The sequence below is a fragment of the Phocoena phocoena genome, chromosome 14 (genome assembly GCF_963924675.1).
Source record: "Phocoena phocoena chromosome 14, mPhoPho1.1, whole genome shotgun sequence".
Classification (NCBI taxonomy): Eukaryota; Metazoa; Chordata; class Mammalia; order Artiodactyla; family Phocoenidae; genus Phocoena; species Phocoena phocoena.
Window position 1 is genome coordinate 26,193,058 of NC_089232.1, and position 20,887 is coordinate 26,213,944.

At 50.5% G+C, this 20,887-nt stretch overlaps 2 protein-coding genes across 2 annotated transcripts in view; one reads left to right on the top strand and one right to left on the bottom strand.

The window, feature by feature from the left end:
* The window catches only part of TET3 (tet methylcytosine dioxygenase 3), a 104,438-nt gene extending 103,857 nt beyond the window's left edge, over positions 1–581 (bottom strand). Inside the window, exon 1 of the mRNA XM_065890964.1 lies at positions 279–581. Coding sequence (XP_065747036.1) covers positions 279–581 — 303 coding nt within the window. The remainder of the gene's footprint in view (positions 1–278) is intronic.
* Positions 582–1,095: 514 nt separating this feature from the next.
* Positions 1,096–3,012, top strand: LOC136133536 (basic proline-rich protein-like). The gene is made up of 2 exons (XM_065890800.1): positions 1,096–1,202; positions 1,713–3,012. The coding sequence occupies exons 1-2, from the start codon at positions 1,096–1,098 to the stop codon at positions 2,989–2,991; spliced, it is 1,386 nt and encodes a 461-aa protein (XP_065746872.1). The 3' UTR covers positions 2,992–3,012.
* The last annotated feature ends 17,875 nt before the right edge of the window (positions 3,013–20,887 follow it).

The window sequence follows — 20,887 nt, forward strand, 5'->3', positions numbered from 1 at the left end:
AAAGCTGGATATCATTGTCCTGCATCAAATGCAAACATCAGAGATGAGACTGCTAGCTCAGAGCCCTCTACAACCCGTTTCCTCTCCCATCAATTGTCGGCCCGGCAAAGGAGCCTAAAGCAGCTTCCAAAGACAGCAACACTCCTATTTATGGCCCCACTCAAAGTTGGACCAGGAGGATCAAAGCGGGAGAGTGGGCTTAACTGGCTTTAGCAAGACCCCTGTGAACACAGCACCCTCAAGGAAGGGTCAGGGCAGCCACGCAAGATCCATCTTACCTCCTTGAGAAGCCCCACTTTTTTCTTCAGCACCTCACACTTGCGCAGTTTGCAGATCTGATGTGTGCGGCGGTTGGTACAGCTGGTGCAAGCCCCACAGTTTTCTAGCCGCCGGCAGGGCTCGCAAGTACCACACCGTTTCCGTTTCTTCCGCCCATCTCCACTCCCTCGGAGTTGCGGTTCACTCCCAGCCATTGGGAGCCCAGGCCCCTGGAAGCCCCCTACCATCACCTGGCCCTGAGGGAAGTCATAAAGGCCTGGCAGGTCTGGCTGGACTGCCAGGGGCACCTGAAACTGACTCATGACGCTGCCAGAGGTGGGGGCATAGGTGCTGGGACAGAGCCACAGTCCAGCTTCCTGCCTCCAAAGGCCACCAACAGGTCCTTCTCTCCTAAAGCAGTCAAAATCTACAAGGCGAAGGCAAGTAGCTCCAGGCTCCGGGATGGGTGCCTCTTCTCAACCCCTCTTCACCTCCTCTGCAGCAGTCTCATAGGACTCAGTTGGGGGCCACTCTCCCACCTGATGGGGCCCGGGATCTGGGGGAGGACACCAGCGGCAGTCCCCAGAGACGGGATCATCTTGGATGGGTGGGTTCTTCACCCTCACCCACTCTGGACCCAGGCATGAGGTATGCCAGTAGGTGTGTGATGGGGGCAGGGCAGGGTGAGGAGTTTCTCCTCCGGTATTTCTTCTCCCGGGTCAGGATGATGGAGAAGGCAGCGCTGCCTGAAAGAGAGACAGAAAGGGGAAGCGCATCACTCGGGGCTCGGGGACAACTTTCACATGTTACCTCTTCCTGCTTCTGGGAAAAGGGAAGATGGGGGAAGAGAATGGGCTTGCTCTCATGAAGTTCTGTCCAGAACCTCTGGCAGGGCACACTAGCACCCGCTCCCTGAGAGAGAAGGCCTGGGGCCTGACGGGGTGGTAAGGAAACCTGGACGGCGAATTTAACGGGGTGGTCAAGGTGAGATTTCTAAGAAAGTTGTCCTTCGCCCCACCCCCATGGGCTTGGGAGAGTTTTGCCAAAATTCCCACACACCCCTCACTGGAGGTCGCTAGGCCCTCCCCAAGGGAGCACAGCTTTCAAAATAAAGTTTGCAGAGAGCTTCACTCGGCGGGGCTGCCCGGGCGCCCCCTGCACGGAAGCGGCCTGGAGAGGGGCGCGCCCGGGGTAGCCCGCGCCGGCCGCCCAGCCGCGCTCCCCGCCCGACGGCCGGACCCGTGAGGGCGGCCCGCTCCGACAAGGGGGCGCTAGGAGGGGGGCGCGCTCCGGCTCAGGCCCGGCGCGCGCGCGCAGCCTCTCGGGCTCCTTTGTTCTGGGGCCTCGGCCGCTCGGCTCCGGCGGCTCCGTAGCCCCCGCCCCGCCCCGCCGCCCCCGCCCGGCTCCGCTACACTGTGATCCACAGCACCCCCGCCTCGTCTCCCGCAACAAAGTAGCGGCCCCCCGGCCGGCCCCCGGGCCGTCCCCTCCTCCGCGGGCCGGGCCCCCCCCCCCACGCCTCCCCTCCCCCACCCCGGAGCCGGAAAGGCACCGACTGCACCGACCTGCCCGCCGCCTCCGGGGCGGAGCGCACAAAGGGGCAAAGTTTCCCGGCCCGCGCCGCCGCCACCACCGTCGCGGCCGCCGCCGCCGCCTGGGGCGCCCGCCTCCTGGAGCGCCTGGTCCGGCCGAGCTCGGCGCACGGAGCCCCCCGCCCGGGCCGAGGAGGGGACGGCGCAGGAGGAAGGAAGAGGCAGCGGCGGCCGCGGCGGCAGCAGCAGCAGCAATGAAGGCGTCCGCGGGACTCCCCGCCCCCCGCGCGCCGCGGCACGTGCTCGCCCGGGGACTCCCCCGCCCGGGAGGGCGCGCACGTGCGGCCCCGCCGAGCCCCGCCGAGCCCCGCCGGCCCCGCCGCCGCCCTCTCCGCCGGGCTCGGGGCTACGCGAGGGGGGAGTTCCGCGGAGGGGGAGGGGATGGCGCGGGCAGTCCTCGAGCGGGTGGGGGCAGGGCCCGGCCCGGACGCCGCGCCTTTGCACCTGCAGTACTTCCCCTCCCCAGCGGTCGGTCCTCCCGGGACCCGGCCGCCCTCCTCCGGTTGGCCGCCACCACCCTCCGGCGCTTCTGCAGCCCGGGCGGGCGCGGCGGGCGGCGCGGGGTGGGGCACGCGGACCTCCCAGTCTAGGCCCTCGGCGGAGCTGGCCTCGGTGTCCCCACTTCCTGCCACTCCCTGCGGGCCGAGCGGCCTGGGACGGCCCCGGCGCCCCCGGGAGTCCTGAGCTCCGGGCCCGACTGACCCCCCTCTCCTGGCAGCCGCTCGCTCGCTCATTCCGAGGCAGGACAATGGGGTACATCGCGCGTTTGCGTACCGAGTCAGCCTGGCCGGCTAGGAGGGGATACCCGCGAGCAGGGGCCGAGGGCCAGCCGGGAGGCACCCTCGCGGGGGTGACGGCCGAGCGCCCTACCCAGGCGGACCCCGGGCCCCTACCATCGCGAGCCTCCCCCGCGCCGCTCTCGGCTCTTTCGCTTCGAAAACAAAGACTAATCCGATACCCCCGCCCTGCCTCCCAGAGGAGGGGAAACGGGCGCGTCGCGGAGGGTAACCGAGGAGGACAGCGTTCAGGAGGGGCTCGGACAGCCACCGAGGGGGCCGTGGCGCAACCGAGCCCTATAACCCAGCGCAGACACTTTGAAAAGTCACCCCGGGCTATTTTCCAGCCAAGGGGCAAGGCGTAAGAGTATTTTCCAGTTGCCAAACTGCCGGTTCTCTCTGCTGCTTTTTTTCCCCTCACCTGTTGTTCAGGCCAAGTTGAAATTCCAGGTTAGATTAATTCAGCTCCACCCATCGGGCCTGACTGCCAGGCTGGTCCCCGAAGCTTCCTTCCACCTACCTGGGTTGCTGGGGAGAAGGGTGGGTCTCTAACACACACACACACACACACACACACACCCCACACACACCCAAACACGGGCAAGTCCTGGCAGAAACAACCACGGGCGGACTGGCCTGACCAGTTTGGGCGGTGCTCAAGGAACCAGGTATCTGGCAGGCGTCGCCACCGGGATGAAGCTAACAACTCAGCCAAAACTGGAAAAAGAGCATTCGGCCGGTTATTTAAAAGAAGAAGAAAAAAAAAGTAATTGATCTCAAGTAGCGCTGTCCAGAAAGCCATAGGCAGTAGGAGAAGCCCGGGTTCCGTCTGGAACTTCCCTCCCCACAGGCCTGATTTTGACAGCCTGCTCCAGTGGCCAGGTTGTCAGCTGTGGGAGGGCGGTGAACATGGCTGCAATACCTACTTCCTACTCTGGCCTTTGAGAGTAGGAAAGAATTTCTGTTCAGGGAAGTAAGACTAGAACTGAGAAGAGATACCAATAGAGTGCAATTTTCAGTCAAACATGAGAACGGTTTGTGGACTTTTGTTTTTTATGTAATGAATGTTTAACGTTTTAAGTGTTTTAGTAAAAATTACGTATATTAAAGAAAACAGGCAATAGAAAATTAGAAGACAAAAATAACCCCAATACAACATTTAACCTTTTGCTATATTTCCTTCTAGCCTTTTCTATTGTGAATTATTTCCTTTTTTAAAATAATAACATGGCTGTACTCACACTGGTTATGCAGCTTGCTGTCCACTTTTTACTTAACATTATATTGCAAGTATTTCCCTATTTGATAGACAATCTCCAGATAGTGTGACAATGAAGAGGGTGGCTTAGGAGTCAGGGAACTGTGGGTTCCAGGCCTGGCTCTGCCACCTGGTAGCAGAGTGACCTTGGACAAGGTACTCATCATCTCCAAAGGAATCCAAGTAAAGTACTTAAAAAGTGCTTAATAAGTAACAATTATTGTTTAATCCACATTAAAAACCCTGTGAGGTACATACTATCTTTAAACCCACTTTACAGATAAGGAAATAGATTATTTGCCCAAGGTTACTCAGCTAGTGAACTGTAGACTCAGAATTTGAGCCTGGCATCTTTCCTCCTGTTTTCTGTCTTGGTGAATGGCACCAGCAATTTACTGTGCCAGTTTACTCTTCACCAGCTATCTATGAAAGGGTCATTTTACAAAATCCTCTGGCTTAGGTAACAAGATGGATGCTGGTGCCATTCACCAAGGCAGAGTACAGGAGGAAAGATGCCTGGGGACATCTGCATGGAACTGAGTGTGGAGCTGAGGAGGTGAGGCTTGGGCTGTGGGCCCCAACAGGGAGCAGCTCGTGAGGCCTCAGGTGTGGAGGACCTCACTAGGAGTGGACATGGAGAGTGAGAAGAAAAGGCAGCCAGGCCAGAGCCCTGGCGAACACCAGCTCATGAGGAACAGCAGCTGACAAGGGGCCAGCAAAGGAGACAGAAGGAGCTGCCAGAGAGGTAGGAGGGAAAACCAGTCCCAGGTCTGAGATGTGCTGTCAGTCTCCCTCTGGAGCCTTGTATTTCAGCAGTCTTGTCATTCATTCCTTCTGCCCAAGGAAACCCCTTCCCACTTCAACCCCTTCCCAGTTACTCCTTCTACCCGCCAAGTTCCCATTTATCCTGCAAGTCTCAGCTTAAATGCCAGTTCTTCCATGAAACCTCTTCCAGCTCTTCAGACAGATTCCAGAGTCCCACACACTCTCCCTCCCCAGAAGTTTGACGCTGCCTCCCTAGGAAAATCTTATCAGTATCATAATCATTTGCACATTTCCCTCCCAGTTACTATGAGCCCTTGGAGGGCTGGGACCCTGTCTTTTCACCTTTGTAACTCTAAAGCTAAGCACCCAATCAATACGTGTTCAATGCAGAAACGAGGTCAGTAGAGCCTGATAAATGAAATATCCCGGTTAACACCAAGCACCCACAGGCTTCCAGGGTTTATTCCTGCTTGCTTTCCTACCTGCACGAACCCTTCAGGGGCCCTCAAAATGAACTCCAAACTCCTCAGGCCCTGCCTTCCTAGGTCTGCAGCCTCCTGAGCTGCCGGGTTATTCCTACTGGACCAGCGCTCAGGGCAGGAGAACAGCTGGGACCGGCGTGGAGGTGGCGAGCGAGCCTCTCTATCTGAAAGCAGCCTGAAACCAGAGGCAGTGAGTGAGTGGTTCACTAAGTGTGGTCCCAGGTCCGCAGCGTCACCAACACCTGGGGAACTTGTTAGAAATGCAAGCTCTCGGACCCCACCCTAAACCTACTCAAGCAGAAACTCTGGGGGTGGGGCCCAGCGTTCTGTTTTAACAAGCCCTTCAGGCGTTGCACCCTCGAGTTTGAGAAGCGGGCGAGAAGCAAGTTCAGCACCTAGGCGCCGGCCAAGATCACGCCGGAGGCGCTTAGAGGAGGCAGACCCCGGGAGGCTTCTTTTATAAATCGGCTTGGCGGGCCCCACCCCCAGCGGCCGAGGGCAGAACCTTTTAGGCAGTTGCTCCGGTGAGGTTAGGACCTGGCTGCGCTGCTGCCCCAAGGACTAGAAAGGGAAATCCCGTCTCGAGAAGGAAGAGCCCGAGGGACTGCAGGCGCTACAGAATTGGCAGGGGGCGTTTCGCTGGATGGGGACGGAGGTGGGGCTGGGGAATAAGTAGGGCTTCCATTGATGAACTGAAGTTAATTCCGTACTGGGCAAAGGACACAAGAAGTGTAACTGGATGTGCGCGCGTGTGGTTCTTCAGGAAGCCACTGCGTGGGGCCGCCACTGCTGGGTGTTTGCCCAACCTGCAAATGATTGAACGTGACTGACCTCCTCTGAGGCACTTGGCTTCACTCCTTCCCTTTAGCTAATAAGCAATTTGTCCTAGTTGAAGAATGAGCTTTGTATTACGGGACCTTTTGCAGAAATGTAAATATACTCCAATGTCCACACCTGAGCTTCGTTTTAAAGACTGAAGGCATTGGGACGTTCATTTGATTTTTGTTGTGTTCTTCTTTGGTCATGCGTTGGTTAAAAATATCATCACCTTACATCTGCATAGAGCTTTCCCTTTGCAAAGCACTTCCACACCCTTTCCAGTTCTGTCCGCAGAGTGGCTCGTACACCAAATGTGCAAATGTTACTTTCCATTTCTTTCTATGACATAATTATTATTGTTATTATAACCGTTTTACAGATAAGGGAACTGGGACTCAGAGGAGTAATTTTTCCAAGGTCATTCACTACTAAGTGTCAGAATCAGGCCTTCAGTCCAGGACCTCTGAAATTAGCCTACCAGTGCCAGGGCTGTTCTGGGGGAAGAAACTGGCATTTTGCTTTTGGTGAAAGGGAGATTCGTTAGTGCATTGCTTTTGGACATGCCCTGGTTAGTGCGACACATGTAGGGTATCTAGATTATGCTTTTGGATAACTCAACAAATGCTTTCATGTTTCATAGCTATTTCTGTGACTTCAGTTTGAATTTAGGTTCAATAAAATAGGTACATAACTTACAAGGAGCATGCAAGTGTCCCCTTCATAATGGGAAAGAGATTGAATAACCTGGAAATCTTCCAACCTAAGGGGGCAGGGCAGGAGGATGGGAGCTTTGATTGACTCGGAGACTCAAGATGCTAAATACCCAACAGGAATAAAGGCCTTGGTGCCCCCAAACCTTGATTTGACTGGGTGTATCAGTCAGGATCAGTTAAGTTGTGCTAGAGTAAGAAGCAATCCCCAGGTCTCAGTGGTTTGACAAAACTTTATTTCTCCATCATGAAATATGTCTCCTGGGGACCAACAGGAGCTCTGTTTTCCATAGCCACTTAAGGACTCAGGCTGCTGCAACTAGACATGTTGCCTCCTCAACCCTGAAGGCAGGAAATGAGGGTGGGGCCAATAGAACACTAACTCTTAAAGCATTTACCTGGAAGTAACACACATCACTTTTGTTCTGACTTCATTGGCCAAAGCAAGTCATAAGGGAGCAGGGGAATGCCATAGGTGCAATGCTCCCATGTGCCTGGAAGAAGAAGCAAAAATATTTGGTTAACAGCACTAATAATTAATACACAGGGAATAGTATGTGTGCATATGTGTGAGGCGGATGTGTGTGTGTGTGTGTGTGTGTGTGTGTGTATTTGAGGCATGTGTTAATGCAATCAATTCTGCCCATTTCAAGAGCATTTCTCCCTCCTGGGGACATATATTTGAGATTTCCACTCTAATGGGTGTCATTCCTCCCACTATGCATGTTCAGAGATTTAGATTAGTAGGAAGAAACCTGAGTTGAGGGAAGCATGGTGGGAGAGGAGAGTGACAGTGGAGCAAACTCAGTAGAAATTAATGTGTAAATTAAAAAAGAATCCAGAAAAGGAAGGGACTCGTTATATATGTCACTAGGGGCCTGCCTAGTAAAGGAACTACTAAAACAGCATAGCTGTGGCAGAAGCATTTCCTGCCTTCTTGCCATTCACTCCCACTCATCCTTCCTGGCTAAACCCAGGTGACACCCCGGGAAGCCTTTGATGATCTCTCGAGACTGGGCCCACCAATCATATCATAAGAATGAGTCAGTCTGTCCCATCCACTGTGTAGTGGATGGGGACCATATCTTGTCCAGTGCCAGCTTCAGTCTGGAGTCTTGGAACAGAGGCAGAGAAACCAGTTGGAAGGCTGTTGCAGGAACCCAGGTGGGAAAAAAATGATGGCCTCCTTTAGGGCAGTGGTGGTGGGGATAAAGAAAAGTACATATTGGAGAGATTTAGGGAATCAAATAACAGGAAGGGGCTGACTGGATGAGGGGTGGGGAGGAGATTTCTGGAAGAGCAGCAGGGTGGATGGTAGCACCAGGGGCCTAGAGGAGGAGCAGTTTGCTAAACGAGGTCGGCAAGGACATGTTCCATTTGAGGCGCCTGTGGGACCGGCCCACAGAGAGACCCAGGAAGCAGCGCATAGAAGGGCCTGGGGTTCAGGGGGGGAAAGTGGCTGCACTCAGATCCTAGATCTACCTCTTGGTTAAATTTCAACATCAAATCCTCAAACGAGGTCATCATTTTTAAAAGGAACTTTTAAAAAAAAAAAGAAAGAAAAAAAGTGGGGAGTTAGGGGGAGGAAGCCACAGAAAATACGTGAAAAAAAAAATTGTGAAATTCCTGAACTACAAATCCTGAGAATCCAGTTAGAGGAGTGCAAAGGCTTCATGGAAAGAGCTGAGCCTCCCTAAAAGATTGGTTCAACTTCAACCAGTTTGTCTCAATAACCTGTTTCCGTATGTTGTTTCCATCCCATCTCCTGCTGAGCAGGGGCCTACTTGTCCCACCTGACACCTGAACTTGATATCAACCCCTATCATCCTTGAGGCTCCCCTTCCCCGTATCCTTTTATGGGTGAGGGTCAAGTCCCATTTGCAGGAACAGTGCAGTGCAGGGGCACAAATCTTCAGAACCCCTACCAGAGACCCCTTTCTTCCCACTCAGCCATTGTGATACATAGGTGCCCTAAAGATTGAGAAGCTCTGCTTTAGAAGTCTACAGGGGCTAGGGATAGGAAGGCTAGAGATAAAAAGGACACAGGTGTCCCCCATGGACCTGGGAGAGAGGTTCTTGGAAATACCTGCACTAATGGATCCAGTCATTCAAGGTCACTCTAGCCTCGTTCCTGGAGAAGTATTCTGTGTTCCCAACATTGTACTATTTATCTGCTAAACCAGGGAGGGGATTATCAGGTTATGTCTCAGTCTACTCGCCAATTTCTAGGATGGTCCTAATGGGGGCATGACTAGGCCGTTACCCACATCCACCTGATATTCAGCCATCTCAAACCACAGTAAAACTTGAATTTGAACATTGAGGCTTCGGGAAACAATCTAATTATTTATAGTGAATCAAAAGCCTGTAAGACAGAAAATGGGTGTTCAGGCAGAAAGAGGCCACAGTGAACAAAAAGATTGGCCTTTCAAACGGGGATATAGGGATTTCCCTGGTGGCACAGTGGTTAAGAATCCGCCTGCCAATGCAGGGGACACAGGTTCGAGCCCTGGTCCAGGAAGATCCCACATGCCGCGGAGCAACTAATCCTGTGTGCCACAACTACTGAGCCTGCGCACTAGGGCCTGTGAACCACAGCTACTGAAGCCCACGCGCCTAGAGCCCATGCTCTGCAACAAAAGAAGCCACTGCAACGAGAAACCCACGCACCGCAATGAAGAGTAGCCCCCACTCGCCGCAACTAGAGAAAGCCTGCGCATAGCAACGAAGACCCAACGCAGCCAAAAATAAATAAATAAATTTATAAAAAAAACAAAACAAAACAAAAAACAGGGATGTGTGTGGGCTAAGGGCACCTGAGTGAAGCAGTGGTGAGCACTCGACAGGGCCTGCCCAGGTCCACAGGCCGAAGAGGAGCCTCACAGCTGCTGGAAAAAGAAGGAAGAAGAACAATGAAGCACAGGAAGTCTAGAAGCACCCCCCCCACACACACACACGCTGAGAGACCTGGAGAAGAGCTCAGGTTTACAAGCACATGCTGATCTCTGTAGAAAAGTCAGTGAGTAGGGTTTTTTGAAAATATCTCTGGGGCCTCTTGGCTGCGAGAGCCCTCTTTGGAGGAAGGCAGGTAAATTCCTTCATGTGGTATGCCAGAGGTGCCAGGTCTATCTACTGTTGTCTGTGGGCACTCCTGGGACGTGGGTTCCAACATCAACACTGAAAGAAAACCTCAAGATTAAGGTTGCCAGATTTAGCAAATAAAAATACAGAGCATCCAGTTAAATTCAAAAGTCAGAGAAACGACAAATAATATTTGAGTATCCATATGTCCCATATATTACACGCCAGAGCAACCCTACTCAGGATTAGAGTTTGTACCCAAGGCATGGGACCAGGGCGGTGGGCGGAGTGGGTGCAGGGGTTGACCTGAGAGGAAGTTTCTACCTGAGGCCCAGTAGTACCATCCTAAGACCCACCCTGTTTTTGAATACAGAGTGGAAATGTGCTTTTGTTAGTTTGAGGGTGGGCAGTCTTTTGTGAGAGACTATGTCATCTAGTTTGCTTTTTAAACGTTTTTCCCTACAAAGGTGGGAACTACCAACATGTTTTTTTACATGTATCGAGTGGGGTAGTTCAAGGAACGTATACAATAAAAGTATCATAGTTTTGATAATTCCAAGTCTGGTTCCTATAGGAGATGGACTGTTTCTTAGTTCAGACCATTAAAATCCTGCTTAACCAGAAAAAGTTTTCTTACTTAAGCAGGCATTTATTCATTGAGACCTGTAGAAGAAAAATGGTAACTATTTACCTAATCAAGCAATCAAAAAGTATTTCTAAGCATAAAATCATTAAATCCTTCTGCATGTCAACAACCCAAATTAAATTATAAATTCAGGGAAAATATTTACAAAGCAAATGAAAAGTGTTATGTAAGGGCTTCCCTGGTGGCAGAGTGGTTGGGAGTCCGCCTGCTGATGCAGGGGACACGGGTTCGTGCCCCGGTCCGGGAGGATCCCGCATGCCGCGGAGCGGCTGGGCCCGTGAGCCATGGACGCTGAGCCTGCACATCCGGAGCCTGTGCTCCGCAACGGGAGAGGCCGGAACAGTGAGAGGCCCGCGTACCGCAAAAAAAAAAAAAAAAAGTTTCTGTTCTTAAAATAGTGCTTTTGAAAAATATTCGGTAATATTGGAAAATATTTACCATATGAATTCAAAAGAAAAGAATCAGTATATATTGTATTATCAAGAATTTGTAAGTCAGTATGCACAAAGATTGGAAGGGAATACATAAAGATACTAATAATGGGTCTGTGGATGATTTTTGTTCTTTATACCTTTCTTCTAAAATTTCTACAATAAATGGATATAATTCTTATAATTGAGAAATAGAAAAGTATTTTTGAAAACAGGCAAGTGGAACATTTATGCCTTAAAGCGGGTCCTCGAGAGAGCAGGAAGCAAGTAATAATGATTAACAGAATGGTTTTGACTTTGCACACTGGAGCCACCCTAAAGAACTTAAAGAAGCCATTCCTGGGCCCCACCCTCGGAGATTCACGCTGAGCAGGGGCCAGGGCATTATGCCCTTGGCAATATCTAGTCACTCTTGGGTGGGGGTATAATGTGCAGCTAGGCTGGGATGTGTTTGCACGAGCCATCACAAGTTTCCCCAGGAGCCTAGGCCATTGTGGTCTGGCAGAGGAGGAAATGCAGGACCTGATTTCAAGCCCCAAGTGGCCTCTCTAGCTGTGTGCTTTAGGTGAGTCATTTAACTGCACTTCAGTCTATCTGTAAAATGGCAATATGTAATGCAAGATTTGGGGTGTGGCTTCAAGGAGAGGATGAATGAGAAAGCGCTGTGTGAAATAGAAAGCATATAGAACGTGCTGGGGTTTTTTGCGGTACGCAGGCCTATCACTGTTGTGGCCTCTCCGGTTGCGGAGCACAGGCTCCGGACGTGCAGGCTCAGCGGCCATGGCTCATGGGCCCAGCCGCTCTGCAGCAGGTGGGATCTTCCCGGACCGGGGCACGAACCTGTGTCCCCTGCATCGGCAGGCGGGATCTTCCCGGACCGGGGCACGAACCTGTGTCCCCTGCATCGGCAGGCGGACTCTCAACCACTGCGCCACCAGGGAAGCCTTGAATGTGCTGTTTTTGAGAACCTGGAAACTTAGATGATAGCAACTGTCTTTGATCAATGAAATATCCTTGGCAACTTGGGAACCCATGCAAATAAACAGGTTTGTTTCTAAGCTGTGTCAGTCTTGTAATTTGATTTGATTCGGAGATCCTGTAGGCAGGTGCTGTCAAATGTAGATGCCTGGGGCAGTCCTAGCCTGAGGGCTCATGGGCAGTGGACAGCAGCCAATAGATCTGAGTTGGTTCAGACCACTCGGTCATCTTGCTTTGAAAGGTGTCTGGCCTCTGGAAGCCAAAACTTTGTTCTCATGAAAATGTGCCTTTGCATGCTACACAAACACCCCAGAATGTCTACTTCTTCTTTTTTTTAAAAAAATAAAAACAACAACAAAAATATTTATTTATTTGGCTGCGCTGGGTCTTAGTTGTGGCACATGGGATCTAGTTCCCTGACCAGGGATCGAACTCAGGCCCCCTGCATTGAGAGTGTGGAGTCTTAACCACTGGACCACCAGGGAAGTCCCCAGAGTGTCTACTTCTAAATAAATGTTCTTATCTAAATCATCTCCTTGGGAGATTATGTGGCCATTGCTTAAAATGTCTTAGTAATTCCTCTTTTGAGATTGCCTTTTTCTAAGCTACATTATTTTCTGAGTATTTTCGATCGGTGAATTCTTTCTCCATCCTTTGAAGAGAAGCTTAATTTTAGAAAGCAGCCAGAAATATCTTTCAGAACCAAACCTGACAAGTTAGATGGTATTCAAGCCTAGGTTAGACGTTTTATTTTTTAAGCGAAGAGGTCCTTTGTAAGGTACACATGTGTGTCTGTCTTGCTACCCAGTGTATTCCCAGCACCCTGCACGGCACCTGGGGCCTTGAATGGTGAACAGAACCTGGTTCTCTACTGGGACCCAGATACTGGCTCAAAAGGTAAGTCTGGAAAAGTTTTTGAACAAAGTAGCCTGTTTGGGAGTAATCATTTCTGGCTTGTATGTTGACCAGAAATCTGTCTCTTTCTTTTGGTAAGTATGCTGTGGGTACACCTTGCGCATTTGACTACGGAGAAAATGGTGCAGTTCCTTCCCCTTATTGGGGCTAATACTGGATTGAGTCTCCTAAGACAACACCAATCAGCAACACTGGACAAATCCAGGCATTTCTGGAATTATTTTTCATGCCAACCCAATCCACAAAACATGCAAACACGGTATTGTCAACAAGGACAATACCCAAAACATAATTCACTTTTTCACACAAGAATTTCAAGACACTGACATTAATCCAAGTTAAGACTTGCAAATGAGCCAAGGTCCACAGCTCCAGGCACTAATGAATTTGAGGAGTACACAGTTAAGCAGCTCCTAGCCAGGACTGAGAGCATCCACCACATGTGAGTCAAAACTCCTGGGTTGATTCTGCTCAGCTGTTAGCTAGCTGTGTGTCTGAGGCGCCGGGGCCGGGGGTGGGCGGGGGGCGGGATTTCACACCTCTCCCCTTGTTCTTTATCCATACAGTGATCTCACACTCTTAAAGCCATCAGTCCTAAGAACAATGAAGGCGGACAGGAAGCAAGGAGAGCAGGTTGTTAACAGAAGGCATCCCGCTGGCGGCCGTGGAGGGAAAGCAAGGTGCTGCTGAAGGAGCGGAGACTCGGGGGGCAGCAGGAACCAGTCTCAGCTGAGACGAGATCCCTGCTCTGAAGGAAAAAGAAAGCCAAAGACAAGAGCTCAACTGCTCCTGGCAATGGAACCGTTTCCAAGAAGGGAACACAGAGGTCATCTGAGGTCAAGTTCAGGGCACGCAGCCAGCAGCCAGGCGGGAAGGAAGTTACAGCGAATGCCCGCCTGCTCTCCCAGACCTTAGCCTTCTGAGCACAAGTCCCGCGCCAGCCCCTTTGCCAGGGCGCCCCGGGGACTTCAGAGGCTCCTTCCAGACCCCGGCCTTCTGGCTCTGGCCTCGCGGACGCAACCCGCGTGGAGGCGCCGCGGAGAAGCAGGTAGAGTCAGCGAGTCGTTGTGAGCGCTGGGTCGGCGCCGGCCCGGCGTGTCTCGGCCGCTCCGAGCGCTCAACTGCAAACCTTCGAGCCTTCTTCGTCCACTGCCGCCCTCCTCTAGCGTCACGGCCTCCCCTGCCTTAGGCACACAGGACTTTTTCTTAGCTCCCTGCCTTTGCTCTTGGTGTTTACCCCAAAGCTCTGGAAATCCTGCTATCATTTAATGCCCAGCTCGAATGCCATGTGACCCATGAAGCTCCCGTAGGCGGAAGTAGCACCTGTTACCATGTGTCCTGCGTCACACTTAGGGTCATGTTGTCTCTCTCCATTTGGGACCACATTGTATCCATTCGTAACCATCGCATCATGTCTCTTCCTTCCTTGGCCCGTGCTGCCCAGCTGCCTGCACGTCCTTGCCGTTCTGCCGCCATCACACCCCTCACCTCGTCCTTCAAGGCTCAGCTCAGAGACAGACTGTGAAGGACTTTCCCACTCTTACCACCGCTCCACCCACACAGACGTGCTGGCTCCAATTTTTGAGCAGCTACTTCTGTGCCCAGAAGTTTATCTCCAGTGTTTCTAATCCTTGGAACACCCTTGCAAAGTAGGTGCAGAGTTTATTTCACTTTCAGAGGTAAGAATAGAAGCTCAGAGAGGTTAAGGGTGCCCGAGCTGCACTGCTGGCTAGTGTGGCGCAGCCAGGATTGGAACCTAGGCTTGTCTTACACCAAACCCAAGCCTTCCATCCATTCCATGTGACTTCTTCATTCATAGGGCAAATATTTTGAACATAAGACTGTAAGGACCTTGAAGATTATCTTTGTTTTCAATGCAAGAAACCTAAGGTATCAAGACTTGCCCAAGGTGACACCGTTTTTCCCTACATGCTTTTATCATTCCTCATCTGTCAACTTCAGGTGGTCCCTACTACCAGGTAACATTCCTTGGGGTCCCCATTTGCAAGCCATCTGACACAACTGCCCTGTAGCAGGGCCCCAAATTAGGCAAGAGAGAATGTTGCAATACCCTCGGAGCCACAGCTGTACATAATGATAAAATCCCCAACGACAGTCACTTTGAGTTTCTTTCTTGCGTAAAAGAAGTCCGAGGAGGGCAAGCCACGGCTGCTAATGCAGTTTTACCAAGTCAAGCCCCGGGCTGCTGCTTTCTTCTGCAATTCCCTCCTCAAGGGGCACTCATGGTCCCCAGTGGCTCCAGGTTCACCCGGAGCAGGGGTGCTGCCAGCAGAATCCAAGGGCTCACTGCCCATCTTCTATTTCTGCCATTTACTCTAGGGGTCACACAATCACATAATCTAGTCCAGAGGTAGATAAGCTGCTCAGAGCCTAGCTGGGAGCTGGCCTGGGACTTGGCAAGTATGTAGCATGTAGCTGCGAGCATAAGGGGTAAGGGTGTAGGGGACATTTCGTTGCTTAGTCCAAGGGGCCCTTCTTTTTCTTTTTTAAAAAAATTTATTTATTTATATTTATTTTTGGCTGTGTTGGGTCTTCGTTTCTGTGCGAGGGCTTTCTCTAGTTGTGGCAAGCGGGGGCCACTCTTCATCACGGTGCGCGGGCCTCTCACTATCGTGGCCTCTCTTGTTGCGGAGCACAGGCTCCAGATGCGCAGGCTCAGTAGTTGTGGCTCACGGGCCTAGTTGCTCCGCGGCATGTGGGATCTTCCCAGACCAGGGCTCGAACCCCTGTCCTCTGCATTGGCAGGCAGATTCTCAACCACTGCGCCACCAGGAAAGCCTCAAGGGGCCCTTCTTAAGCTCAGCCTACTTCTTTCCACTTGTTTAATATTTATCGAGCTCCTCACTCGTATGTGCCAGACACTGGAGAGACAAAGAGGAATAAGACTCATTCTGAGTCTAACAAAGAGACAAAGAAATAGATCATTTTAATGCTATGTGGCAAGTGCAACAATAAGATATATGCCAAAGGCACTCAACAGGAACACAATGACGGGCACCTGACCCAGCTATGGGGGCGAGGCAGTCAGCAAAGGCTTCTTGAAGAGGGTGCTTGCTGATGAAACAGATATGAGACATATTAGGAGGGCTGTTACTAGCCTCAGATGATTGCCTGGATATTGGGGATGAGTGAGAGGAGGAATCAGATGCTCCCGGTGGCTGCAGGAATGATAGGAGAACACTGAACGCTGGATCTTCTCGCAGATGCCCAGTGCTTTCTTGCCTCAGAGCAGGTGGTCACTTCCGCAGTGTTGCCTTTTCCATCGCTGCTCACAAAGATGTGAATTTGGGCCCTTCTCACTTTCAGGGTTTTAACCCAGGTACTCTCAGGAGGTGAAGTCCCCCTGACTCTGACCTAGTGAATCAAATATAGGAGCACGGTCTGCACCATGCAACCTCCAGGCCAGACCCAGCTGGAGCTTCCCAAGTGTCACCTGAGCCCGATGGTGACTAGTGGAAACTTTGGCTCTAGAAAATCCATCTGTAGTGAACATCTCCCACTGTGTGAAGGACCACTGTGTTGGCAGTAGAGCCCACCTCCCACAGTGAAGATGAACTGAGATACTGTTTTTCCCAGACTCCCTTGCAGCTCCTTGGCATGTCAAGGGCACATGGCCTAGATTCTAGGAGTCAGCTATCCCTACCAGAGTCAGGTCTCTGAGAACTTTCTGTGACAGCAACAGTTGCAGGGGGGTCACATTCTCACCACAACTGTGGTGGACCCTTTGGGGCCTTGCAGATGACGGGCCCTGGGGCTTCATCACGTTGCTTCTCATTGCAGTTTTGGACCATGATGGAGTCTTTGGCTGTCATCAGTCCAGCAGCGGGTGAGGCTAGGGTAAATGTGGGGACCAGGAGAGCACTGCTTGGTTCAGAAGACAGCAGGTTCAGAGGACGGTTGAGCTGGAACAGAGGGTTCTTTCACAGGGGCAGGGGAAGATGAGGCTGGAGGACCCCAAAAGCCCAGTTAAGGAACCTAGTCATCATCTTGCAAGAGGCACTGACATTTTTGAAAAATGAGCTTTTATTTGGGAATAATTTTGGATTTACAGAAAAGTTTCAAAAATGGCACGGAGAGTTTCCATATATCCCTCACCCAGTTTTCCCTAGTGCTAACATCTTAACATTATATGGTACATTTGTTAAAACTAAGAAGCTGACATCGGTACATTACTGTTACCCAAACTCCAGACTTGAGTTGGATTTCACTAGTTTTTCCACTAATATCTTTTTTCTATTCCAGGATCCAATCCAGGATACCACTCTGCGTGTAGACAGCAACCTTTTTAAAGGAGAATATTAACATTATTAAAGGTGTTTTAGGAGAACCACCTGATACCAATGGACAGGTTGGTCCAGGAACTGGGATAGGAAGGCACTTGTAAAGGCGTTCCAGAACCTTCGAACTTCCAAATACACCCCACTGCCCAGCATCTGAAGGGGCTCACCACCTTGAAGATGCAGGGCCTGCTCAGGGCCCCAGGGGGCCAAAGGTATATTTAGGATACACCTGGGAGCCAAAAAAAAGAAAAAGAAAAACTCCTTCCTCTGGAATTCTCTGGGGGTCCAGTGGTTAGGACTCTGCACTTTCACTGCCAAGGGCCCAGTTTCAATCCCTGGTTGGGGAACTAAGATCCTGCAAGCTGAGTGGTGTGGCAAAAAAAAAAAAAAAAAAAAAAGATACACCTGGGAACCTCCACCCAGCAGTGCTAGTAAGCTAGAAGGTCTTCCTACCCAGGCAACAAAAGCAGGCTGGTAAACCCAGACAGGCAGCCAAAGAAGTACGTGCTTGCCCTCTTTTCTGAAAGTCTAGACTTGTCTCCCTTACAAGTCAGTTTGATGTGGAAAGAGAACAGGCTCTACAGGGGGTCAGGATGGACCAGGGTTTAAGTCCTGGCTCCATCACTTACCGATAGACCATGTGTGAGTTACTGAACTTCTCTGAGTTGCAGTTTCCTCACTGATAAAAACTGGAATATTAAACTTCCTTCATAAGATTATCGAGAGGATTGATTAACATTTACGCGGTGTTCGTGAGGGGCTGGCACACACACGATAGACATTCAATAATCGGCTCCCTTTGACAACACGAGGGTGGGGTCTGGACCTATAATTTTCTTGCATATCCTCAAAGTGCTTAACATTTGGAAAGTAATTCATACATTGATGATTGTGATGTGGAGCTCACACACCCAGTGACCTGAGAAAGGGCAGATCATGACTCCAGTTACAACATTCATTTATTTAGCAAGTCTCTGTTAGTCACTCACTAAGTATCAATAAATAGATACATGTCAGGCACTGTGCTAAGTGACTAAGATGGTCTGTGTTGAGAATGGCAAAGCCCAGGAGGGAGAGGTGCCTCCAGACGACTTTATTCAGGTCTGATACATAGTTTAATAAGCAGAGGGTCCAAGGCACAAAGCCTGGATGCTTGTGTGAGGGGAGAGGGAAGAGCCTCACACAGAGAGGAGGAGCACACTTGGGACTGGCAGAATAAGTAGGTCTTCCAGTTAAAAAAGAGTGGGGAAAAGGTGACAGGGAGGGAGAGGAAAGCATCGCATTATGCGGGAAACACAGGTTGTATTCTGGAACCTAGGTTAGTCTTGTGGGTTTATGGAATGAGTGGTGGGAGGTGAGGTTATAAAAACATGGCAGCTGGGATACTTCCACACGGCAAGGGCTGAGGGGCAGCTATCTGGTGGCAGGGGTGTGTCCTGAGACCCGACCTGAAGCTGTTCTTTTGCATAGCAACCACAGGTCTTTAATTCATGGTCTATTTGAGGTATCTCAGGAAAGAGACGATTAGTGGTAATAGTGATGGGCGGGCTTTGGCCGGGGCTTGGCCGGTGAGTGGGCGTTCCAGCCACTCCTGGCTTTGGCCGCCCATACAGAGAAGGGAGCCCTGTGAGCGCCAAGACACAGCAGGTAGAGTGAATGAATGCTGGCGAGTCAACCACAATATCCACTACACCTGCAACTAGAGAAACAAAGTGAGGTGCAGAGAAGATTTGAGAGATGAAAAGGTAGACTTTGGTGAAAAAGGAGGGGACAATGAGAGCTGGAGGGGCAAAGATGACTCCAAAGCTTCTAGTGAGTCAACTGGGTAAACGGAGAAGCAGGAGAAACGGATTTTGCTGGCTGAGGTGGGGGTGGGGTTGAGAACTCTGTCTTGTACACACTGAGCATAAGGGATGTCCAGGTAATGACATCCAGAGGTCAATATAGCTGTAGCTTTAAAAGTCATCTTCCTGTCTGTGATTTGCTTCAAAATCATCTGAGAGTGGTGGGTAGGCTATAGATGAAACAAAATTGGCTATGAGTAGATAACTGAAGTGGGTGAAAAAGTAAAAATTAGCTCATGGTCAGGGGAAGAAAAAGCTGCCCTGACATTCGTCAGGCTGGGAGGACAGACATAGGTTAGGCTAGCTACAAAGTTACTATGAAACTATTCCTCCTAAGGGCACACTGCAGCTAAAGTATCATAACCACCCCCTTTTTTGTGCGACTACTGCTTTCCGACTCACTGGGAAACCTTGTTCTCTAAAATCATAGACCATCAGAAACTTCGCTGTTTGAAATTTTATCAGTAAAAATGAATCACTCTTCTGTTGCCGGGAGGATCTAAGTCACTTTGACACAGGGAAGCAGTCGTTTTTTGTTTTTTTTCTTTTCTTTTCTTTTTTGGCCTTACCACATGGCTTGCGGGATTTTAGTTCCCCAACCAGGAATCGTACCCACGCCCCCAGCAGTGAAAGCGCGGAGTCCTAACCACTGGACTGCCAGGGAATTCCCAGGGAAGCAGTCTTGATTTGCAAACCAGGTTCAGAGCTTCAGATAAGGGGCTTCTGAGCACAACATTCCATGTTTATCTTAACTTTGCACTTTCTAAGGAAATGAACCTTTCCTTAGTGCAGTTCAGACCAGATGTTGACTCCTGCTTTGCGTTGAGCCTATCAAAACATTGCTTCATTTAAATTTTACCAAAATTCTATCCTTACCCTAAGTCCTATAACTCTCTCTTTGCCTGTTTGGTGAGACACCCATAGCTTTTCTGGTATGTGGTCTCCTTCATTTCAATGAGTTAATAAATCTGATTTTTCTCAAAATACAGGTCTGTTCCCAGTGATCTTAGGCTGATTGATGATGACATGAGCAATAGGGATATGGGAGTTCTCTGTACTATTCTCTACGCTATTGCAAATGATCCACATTTTCCGTAACATCTCCAAGTTTTTAAAAGTCCTCACCCCATGTTAATAGTGCACACCTTGACAGTGTTTGAGATTTGTGCAAGGCAAAATGCTTGCCCCATGCCAGAAAAAGCCCACAACCTAATCCCTGGCACCTGTGAATGTTACTTTACTAGCAAAAGGGACTTTGCAGATGTAGTTAAGGTTAAAGACCTTGAAATGGGAGAGTATTCTGGATTCTCCAGATGAGCCCAATGTAATCAAGCGGGACCTTAAAAGCAAAGAACCTTTCCTGGCTGTGGTCAGAGAGAGATGTGATGATGGAAGAGTCAGAGGTGCAACATTGAAGAGGAAGGGACCACAAGCCAAGGAATGTGGGCAGCATCTAGAAGACAAAAAAGGTAAGGGAACAAATTTTCCTCTAGAACCCCCAGAAAGGAACACAGCCATGTTGATAATTTGATTTTAACCCAGCGAGACCCATGGTAGAGTTCTGACTTACAAAACTGTGAGATAATAAGTCTGTACTGCTTTAAGTCACCTTTATGGTCATTTGATATGGCAACAATAGAAAACAAATACAGGATCACAAACAAGAGGAGTGAGTAAAGACAGAAGTGAGCCAAGGGTGCCTGGGGCAACACCAACACTTTAGAGGAGAGGAAACAAAGGTGAGTTAGCCAGGGAGACAGAAAGGGAGACACCAAGTAGTGGAAAAGCCAGAAGAGACCAACAAAGGAAAGAGTTCCAGGAAGGAGAAAGTAGGGACTTCCCTGGTGGTCCAGTGGCTAAGACTCCATGCTCCCAATGCAGGGGGTCGGGAACAATCCCTGGTGGTCCAGTGGCTAAGACTCCATGCTCCCAATGCAGGGGGTCGGGTACAATCCCTGGTCTGGAAACTAGATCTCACATGCTGCAACTAAGAGTTTGCATTCCGCAACTAAAGATCCCACATGCCACAAC

Coding starts and splice junctions, on each gene's coding strand:
- LOC136133536 (XM_065890800.1), top strand. CDS start 1,096: ATGGGGGAAGAGAATGGGCTTGCTCTCATGAAGTTCTGTCCAGAACCT. Junction 1,203..1,712: donor GCCTGGGGCCTGACGGGGTG/GTAAGGAAACCT, acceptor CCCGCAACAAAG/TAGCGGCCCCCCGGCCGGCC.